Consider the following 10,098-nt stretch of genomic DNA (forward strand, 5'->3'; position numbering starts at 1 on the left):
ACCTTGAAGAGAGGAAAATTAATTAAGATCACTAATATCAATTAGATAACGAATGGGATAAGAGAATTACAACAAACACCAACTTACAAATACATCAGAATCGATGAATTAGACAGAGTACAATACACAGGAATGAAAGGGAAGATCAACAAGTAACATTACAGATGCATCGGAATAACACTTAAAACTGGGCTAAATATGAAAAAAAAAACAAATTAATAAACATCAATACTCTAGATGGGCCTATTTTTTTATTCTTTTACTTGTTTCAGTCATTTGACTGCGGCCATGCTGGAGCATTATGTTTAGTCAAACAAATCGACCCCAGGACTTATTCTTTGTAAGCCTAGTACTTCTTCTATCGGTCTCTCTTGCCGAATATGAATTTTATGATACTTTTCTACTAGCTGCATAAGTTAGGAGCCATGTGCAACTGGGAAACATTTATAAACAACAAGAAAAATATTTTGTAAAGAATTCTTAAAAAAACATTAAACAGGCACATTGTTGGTTACAACGATAAGGGTTCCAGTTGATCCAATCAATGGAACAGCCTGCTCTTGGAACTTACTTGCAAGTGGCTGAGCACTCCACAGACACTCCTTAACTTAGGGAGATTCAGCATGACACAAAATGTGACAAGGCTGGCCCTTTGAAATATGGGTACTACTCATTTTTGTCAGCTGAGTGGATTGGAGCAACGTGAAATAAAGTGTCTTGCTCAAGGACACAACGCATCGCAGAGAATTGAACTCACGACCGTACGATCGTGAGCCGAATGATCTAACCACTGAGCCACACAGATTCACTCTTAAAGAACGTGAACCGGACAAAAAAGAAATGTTTTCTGTCTTCAAGGAAACCAACACACACATACACACACACACACACACACACACACACACATGTATATACATATATATATATGTATACTTACACACACACACACAGAGAATGACTGTAAGTGATTCACCATTGAGTAGCTATGTATATATTAGAAAGAAATATAGAACCAGCCAAACATGTGGTATCACTTTACTGCATGTAATTTATAATTCAAACATAATCAGAGTTTTAGTGATAAACCAGCGTGAGCACTTATCATACACACCTATTACATGACATCATTAAATGCTACTTCATATATATGCATATATATATATATATATATATATATATATATATATATATATATATATATATATCATTATTATCATCATCATCGTTTAACGTCCACTTTCCATGGGTTGGACGATTTGACTGAGGACTGGCAAGCCAGAAGGCTGCACCAGGTTCCAATCTGATCTGGCAGAGTTTCTACAGCTGGATGCCCTTCCTAATGCCAACCACTTCGAGAGTGTAGTGGGTGCTTTTACGTGCCACCGGCACGAGGGCCAGTTACAGTATACTGTCCCTAATATATATATATAAGGTACAGTGTATATATAATTTCCATTTCCCTTTGATATGATATATATACATATATATATGTATGTATGTTTATGTATGTATGTTATATATATATATATATAAATATATATATATGATCATTTATAGAGATGAGTATTAACATTGGAACCACATTCAGAAACAACAGTAACAGTGCAATTTAAATGTTTTCTCTTTACCCATCATCATTACTAATAGAAAAATTACTAATTTTTCTAATAAAAATGTAATTCCTCTGCGTCTCTTTCAAACATTTAATTTGAAGAGAATTTTTCGATGAAGTGTACCTTCATTGCTTTTCGGAATTTTGATCATTTCTTGAATGTTCATAAAGGGAAAGATTTTGAACTTTCCTTCACCGCATATTCCTGCTCAGTGGAATATTGTGCAATTCCTCTTGTCGGATGTGTTGGATTCTTACATGTCGGCAGAGGGAATTGTTTGTTTCACCAATGTAATTTTCCTTGCAAGTGGGGCAAGTGAAACAGTATATTAGATTCTACATCTAGCAGTTCATATCTGAATTTACTTTGAACAAGAATCCGCTCTTATATTTTATGTGGGAACAACTTTCTAAGTATTTAAAGTTGTTGTTGTTGCATGTTCCACGTCTGCTATCTCCACATTCTTATACGGAAAATTCTGGAGCTCCTGGAGTCTTACATGTGTAGTGGGCTTGCTACCTGCAGCCTACAGTACCATGCTATCCGTTCTTTTCGGCTATCTAATACTTTCCTGATTATTATGGCCATGCCAAGGAGGCAAACCTTTTGTAACAGTTCTACTGGGTACTCTATTCCAATTTCCTTTATATTCCTCTTGATGCCTTCTGATACTGATCCCAAGGACCCAACAATTATTGGCACCATCTTCACCTTCTTCATTTTCCATTGTCAGACTATTTCGCACTTAAGAGGGTTGTATTTATCTTTTCGCCTTCCTTCTTGATTATTCGTGGGTCAAAGGGGCATACAACGTCAACTGTATATAGCATATGTGATGCACCTTGTCCACCACCACTAGGTCCAATCTGTTATGTTCTTGCACCTTTGGATTGGGAAATCCCAAAGGGTTTTGCTAGTGTCCGACTCCACCACTCTCTGCAGTTTGTGCTCATACCAAGTCTTGTCTCTCTAACCTGTGTGCCTTGGGTATGTGCTGTGGTTTGCTGTGATGCTCTTATGGTTACTGTATTGAAAGTGTTTTGCATAGGATGTGTGCAATTATTTTATTATCATTATCATTATTATTATTGTTGTTGTTGTTGTTAATATATTGATAACAACACCAATAATAATGTTAACATAATTGGGGGCAAATATGAGTGAAGTTATACTAGTAGTGTCGATAGAAAAATGAACAGTTTGTATGCTGTGGGAAGACTAGATAACTGACATTTGGAAGGAAGCCAGCAATTATAGAGAGAATAGAAGTTGTTTACATTCAAGTGCATGGAAACTTGATGTTGATGAGTGACAGCTGTGTGGGGAGTGGGTGGGAGTTATGAGTCCTCTTGAACTGTCCAATAGAAACTGAGATTGTTACAGTGAGTGAGTCGTTAACCTCTGGAAAAACCCAGAAGAAAACCCCAATGGGGATTTTGGTCAATATGCAAATAGTGTCTGCAGTTTTTTCATTCGTTTTCACTATTAGACTGCAGCCCTGCTGCAGCAACACCTTAAAGAGTTTAATCAAATAAATCAACTCCCAGTACGTCTTTTTTTTTTCTGTTAAGTTTGGCACTTATTCTGTCAGTTTCGTTGGCCAAGCTGTTAAGTTATAAGGATGTAAAGAAACCAACACTGGTTGTGAAGTGATGGTGGGAAGGATGGGGAAACAAACAACCCAAACACAAACTCTCATACATATGCACACACACGCACACACACATGCACGCAAAAGAGACGGAGAGCATAAGCTTACAAAGAATAAGTCCTGGAGATCGATTTGTTCGACTAAAAGCGGTGCTCCAGCATGGCCACAGTCAAATGACTGAAACAAATTTTTAAAATATATGTATGTATATATGTATGTATGTATGTATGTATGTATGTATGTATGTAGGTATGCATGTATAGCAGACAAAAAGTTGATTTAGAAATCCAAGCTGCATCCTCAGCACTCCTGCAAATACAAATCAACAGAGTGTATGTATATAAGTGATCAGTTTCCTTTACAGGAAATTATTCATACAAACTGGAATTCCAAGGACAATTTATTAGTTACAGAATATAATGAACCAATTGTATGGAGTTTATGATCTTTATCATAACATTTACCATGGGAACCAGAAATGAAGTCAAAAGCATGAGCTTGAAGCAGCTGTTTTCACATGCGTTGTTTACAAGGATTTGTAAACAAAAGAACATGAGCGTTTCCTTAAGATTTTCATTTCATGTTTCAAAAGATATTCAGACAGTGAATTCTTGAACAGAAAACCAGGCTCAGTTTACCAGTTGAAGATCAGAAATCAGAGCCTTACAGTTGTAATGTATCAAAGAATACTCTACATTTGTATTGAGTCCTATAATTTATTGCTTCTAGAAAATCAACAGAGATTTATATAGATATATATATATATATATATGTGTTCTTTTATTCTTTTATTCATTTCAGTCATTTGACTTGTGGCCATACTGGAGCACCACCTTTAGTCAAGCAAATCAACCCCTGGACTTATTCTTTGTAAGCCTAGTACTTATTCTATCTGTCTCTTATTGCCGAACTGCTAAGTTGCAGGGACGTAAATACACCAGCATCGGTTCTCAAGCGATGTTTGGGGTAGAAGTAGTCATGTAACACATAGGTGGTGGCTTCAAATCTCTTCTAGAAATTACAAGAGATCTAGTTAAAAATTTTTCACTACACTCTCGGAGTGGTTGGCATTAGGAAGGGCATCCAGCTGTAGAAACATTGCCAGATCAGATTGGAGCTTAGCGCAGCCTACTGGCTTACCAGTCTCCAGTCCAACGGTCCAACCCATGCCAGCATGGAAAACGGATGTTAAACGATGATGATGATGATGGTATATATATATGTACTCACACATATTTCATATATATATATATATATATATATATATATATATATACACATATGCACATGAACTATACAGAGAGAGAGAGAGAAAGAGAGAAAGAGGAGAAAGGAAAGATGAACATGAGAAAGAAAAAACAGATTCTCTGAGATGGAAGTTTAAAATGATAATTGAATGATAATTAGAACCATTCGTTTTACAGTTTTACAAACATTTAAAATCTATTCAAACAGGGCGAGAAAAAAGTCTCCCACTTTTGTTGTTACTGTTGTTGTTGTTGTTGCCATTGTGGTTGTTGGTCTTGTTTTGGGTGTTGTTGTTGTTGTTGTTGTTGTTGTTACTTCAGAAGCATTTCAAATTAGTTTTCATGGCCCCCCCTCCCCACCTTACTCCACACTCCTTAATAAATGCAACTTTTGTAAGAAACTTCAAGCCCCATTAGCATCTAATTCGTTCCAGTAGTGTAATCTACGCTGACTGCTCCTGCTGCTTTCAGCTGTGAAACTGTCATCAGTCATTCACTTGACAATCTCAGTTGAGGTTGATTTCACAACCTCCCCCATCTTCATCTCATGATTGTGCACTGCATCACCAAGGTTAACAAGCTCTGAAGTTGGACCTGGTGTGATGGGAGCTGAATCGAATGTCGTCATTCTACTGTTAACTGTCGTTCTCTGAGGAATTTTGAATTTGATGGAATTTATTAGTCGTGTAAATGACATCCAGGCTGATGTAACATAATAAGCACCCAAGCTGGTTCCATGTCAAAAGTACTGGTGTTGGTGCCACGTATAAAGTACTCATGCCGACATCACATGTAAAGCATCCATGCTGGTTCAACATGGAAAGCACCAATGCTTGTGCCACATAAAAACGTTGGTCCTGTCAACCGTCCTACTCATGCATGCAAGGAAGATGGGCACTAAACAATGATGATGATGATGATACACACACACACACACACACACACACACACACACAAATACACACACACATATATATATATATATACATATACATACGATGGGCTTCTTTCAGTTTCCATCTATCAAATCCACTCACAAGGTTTTGGTCGGCCCGAGGCTATAGTAGAAGACACTTACCCAAGGTGCCACGCAGTGAGACTGAACCCGGAACCATGTTGTTGGGAAGACAAGCTTCTTACCACACAGCCATGTCTGTATATGTATACAAACTTATATAACTGGTAGAGAGAGAGAGAATTAAAATTTTCTTTTGTTTACTCTCTGAAAAGAATGCTATTATTTACGGTGCATTTCCTATCACTGATCTGCTCTGCTGTACAAATTTAAATGGTTCAATAAGGCTATGCTTACACTCCAATAATAATAATTATTATAATAATAACAAGCATCAATCACTAGAAGGAGAGTGTTGTCATGGGAACATAGACAATGTATTTTGCCACTCAAGAAATATTTATTATTCATTCATTATTTCATAACAAATAAAAACAAAAAACAAAAAACATGAAAATCATGGTAGGAACTTATTTCAGCTCACCTTCATTGTTTTATATTTCAGTTGCCTCTCTAGTATCTACGACTGCACTATCTGTCCTGCCAAATTAAACATGACTATCGATTGCTTTTGATTATTAGAATGGCTACCGAAGTCTGTGAAGCCAGCTACTCGTACATTTGTCTAGCCGTTTCAGTTATAGCACCCTCTTGCCAATTGATCCTTTTGTTGAAAAAAAAAACAAAAAAAAAACAATCTAAAGCTATTACAGTGTGTGTGTGTGTGTGTGTGTGTGTGTGTGTGTGAGATTTTTTATTCCTGGCTGGCTTCATAACGAAATTGAAATAGTACTATATTCTTAAATATCTGTTTGCATTCACCTGTAACTGACCTAGTGCGAGATGGTTGGAATAGATGCTGTGTGACATGAGAGATGAGAGAATTTCGGTGGCATCAAATACACAAGAGAAACTATGCTTAATGTCTGGAACCAACCAGAATTTTGTGATGTGGTTTTTTTTTTTTTTCCTTTATTCTCAATTTCAAAACAAACCATTATCTTTGGAAGTATTTCACCTCATGTGATATATTACACTGAGAAATATTATCAAGAGAGAATTATTTAGGTTACATTCTTTGAGGCATTTTTTCGGTCATATTCGGATATTTAATGATTCATTTGTTTCTTTTTATTCTTTGTCTGGTTTCAGTCACTAAACTGTGGCCAAGCTGGGGCACTGCTGCCATCAAGGATTTTAGACAATCATATCAATCCCAGTGCTTAACCTCAATGTGGTACTTATTTTATCCAACCCCGTTTGTTGAACCACTAGGTTATATATCATAAAGAGACACAAACACAAACACGATACTGGTTATCAGGTTTAAACCCAGACACACACATATACATGTACATAAGTACACGTACACACATTTATACACGTGATATATGATATATATATATATATATATATATACACACACATATATATATGCATATATACACACACACATACCGTGGCTTTCTACAGTTTCCATCTACAAATTCTATCCACAAAGCAGAAGAGACTTGCCAGAAGTTCTGTCAATTGGTCCTGGATCTGGAACTATGGAATCATGAACTGATCTTCTGGATCACGGAATTACACCTACCTAATTTATTCAATAATATTTTTTTAAAAAACAGCAGATTTTTGTATTTTCCAGTTTTCTATGGACTATTTTACCTCTGTTCATCTTTATCCAAAGCTGGACTTTAAAACTGTTAATCAGATTTAAAGCATAATCTTTCAATGGATCTGGATTATTAATTAATAACTGATTGCTCAAGATGATAAAACTTTTATTCTGCACTTGGGCATAACCCTCACTTTTGTTCCTTATGGATTTGTTTACTTACCTTCAATTTAATGGATTTGTATCTCACCTTTGCTATCGATTTACAAGTCGCTGGTCAATAACTTTTACAGAGAAAGAAACCAATACGTTTCTATATCTCTCCACTACAAATGTTAACAGTTTGTCATTTCACTAAAATAATAACTACTTTACCATGTGAATATAAAGATTTTAAAATATTGCTACACAATGATAACAGCTATTAAATGAAATTAAATCCCTTTTTTTATGGATTTCAATGAAAAACGGTGTGTATGGTTTCAAAGGAATTTTCTAATCAAAATAAATATCATTACCAATATTAAATCAAGAATCTCCTGCATTTTAGTGCTATTTCATTAAAGGGTGTGATATTTTTTTGACACATCTTTAAAAATTGAATGAAAATTCTTGAACATGTTTTTGCTACTCAGGAAGATTTAAGTTCCTTCACAAAACTGTTATCCCTTTATATGTGAGATTTGTGAATATTTCTGTATATTTTTTTAACTTTTGCCTCGCAGTTGCTTATTTATAATTTAAATACAAATATATATGAATAGATTTATATGAGAATGTCTATACATTACACAAATATTGATCTACATCAATATATTTACATTTATTTAGAGAGATTGATGCATAATTATAGATCGATCAACTTATACAAGACGATCAATTACAAATATAATCGTACCCTGTCAAACATTCTCCTCTCCCTTCCATACTTGTACACATACATTTGTGTTTCCTACCAAACCATGTACATAGATATATATATGTATTTATATATAGATATAGATATATATATGTATTTATACATGCATTCTCTTACGTCTGGTTTGAGTGATTGGGAAATAAAAAATTAAAACCAATGTGTAGCAAAAGCCAGCTATTTAGGACAGGAGTGTATGAGAGTCAATAACAGTGATGGTTCTCTTGACGTGAGTTCAACATGCCAACCGTGTCATCAGGTAAGCAAATATCTCTTTTTCTGATCACAAATTAACGCTTAAAACAAACGCATCAATTAATGTTGTCAACCAAATTACTACTTTAAAAAAATGGTATTGCTTAGCAATTACATACAAGGAAATTATCTGTTAATAATGGATTACTGTTTATTTTCTTCCTTATTTACCTAGTTTTTTTTTTTATTTTCTTGTTTTTATTTTATTTTGGTTTCTATTCCAGTCGCTTTCAATCAAACATCCTGATTCAATTTTCCAATACCAAAAGTTTTGTTTTTAACTTTTAATAATAATGGAATCAGAAAATGTGTTATTTTAGATTCTTCAACATAATCTGCAATATTCTTGTAAAGCAGCAAGCTGGCCAAATATTAGCAAGCCAGGCAAAATGCTTAATGGCATTTCATACATTCTGAGTTCAAATTCCTCCAAGGTTCACTCTGCCATTCATCCTTTTGGGGTTGATAAGTTAAATACCAGTAACATACTTGGGTCAATGTAATCAACTTACCCCCTTCTCGATGGCCTTGTGTCAAAATTTAAAACTAGTCTGTAATATTCTTGTGTTAGACAAGGAATTTAATCTAACTTCAGAACTGTTTTTCCTTCCTACATCTAAAACAATTCATACAAATACTAAATCAACTTGAATGGTGTTTTAGTTTTATCAAAATAAGATGGCTCAAAGACATGATTTATTTCAGTGAGTCTTCAAACCATCATGGCATCCTTTTTCCTTGTTTTGAATGGTCTCAGAATCCAGCCAGCCAGTTCTCTGCACAGTGATGCCATTTTAATATATGCACAAGGAATGATGCACTGCTACTCATGGGGATTCTCAGCTTACACTTCTACTCTAACTCTGAGAGAGCACCCTCTGGTCTTCTGTATTTCGATTGTAATTCGTTCAGGGGTCAATAGTGGGGTACTTCAATAAATGTAAAAGGTCTTATCATTACTGCATGTTTTTTGTCCAATTCTCCAAGAATTTCGTCAATTCACTGCCTGAGGCTGGACAGGAAATCAAATCTGACATTAGTTTGAAAGTTATACTGGACATTGTTCTCGTAACTTTGGTAGCAAAGCTAAACCAAATATTGTTCCAATGACTTTGGTACCATAGTTAGAGCAATTTTCAGTAAGATTCAGCATTGAGCCTAAAAGCTGAAACCTAAAGTGAACCAACAAACTATAAATAGCTCAATGTTTGATCTATATCTCCCAATACATTACTGCTATGGAATCAAACGAAATATTTGACCCAATATTGACCAAAGAGTTAACAAAGGAAAACAAAAGAAATATTTTCTCTTTTTAATGAGGTCAATATTTAAATGTATTTATCACAAGTTTTAGTGAGAAAACTTGTGTTGTTATGAAACTAATTACCATAGCAACACAACTGTTAAATCACTTGTATTTCATTTACTGAGAAATTGATCCTAATTTTCATATAAGCAATAAGGTGTCTTTTACTTGTTTCAGTCATTTAAAACTGTGGCCAAGCTGGGGCATTGCCTTGAAGGATTTTAGTCAAATACATTGATCCCAGTACTTATTTCTTCTTTTTTCTAAAGCCTGGTGCTTATTTTGTTGGTCATTTTTGCTGAACCTCTAAGTTACAAGGATGTGTTCACACCAACACCTGTTGTCAAGCAGTGGTGGGAGATAGACACAGACATATCGACACACACACACACACATGCATATACATACAAATAGATAGGCAGATAGATAGACAGACAGACAGATAGATAGATATACCTATATATATATATATAT

General features: G+C 35.0%; 1 protein-coding gene across 2 annotated transcripts in view; it reads left to right on the plus strand.

Annotated features, from left to right (window-relative positions):
* The window catches only part of LOC106868605 (uncharacterized), a 160,249-nt gene that overhangs the window by 49,981 nt on the left and 100,170 nt on the right, over positions 1–10,098 (plus strand). The window contains exon 1 of one of the 2 annotated variants that reach the window (XM_014913946.2): positions 8,142–8,319. The exons of the other annotated variant lie outside the window; for it this stretch is intronic. Coding sequence (XP_014769432.1) covers positions 8,301–8,319 — 19 coding nt within the window. The 5' untranslated portion in view covers positions 8,142–8,300. Of the gene's footprint in view, positions 1–8,141; positions 8,320–10,098 lie in introns of those variants that run through there. 2 annotated transcript variants of the gene reach the window in all.

This window comes from Octopus bimaculoides, chromosome 14 (assembly GCF_001194135.2).
Source record: "Octopus bimaculoides isolate UCB-OBI-ISO-001 chromosome 14, ASM119413v2, whole genome shotgun sequence".
Classification (NCBI taxonomy): Eukaryota; Metazoa; Mollusca; class Cephalopoda; order Octopoda; family Octopodidae; genus Octopus; species Octopus bimaculoides.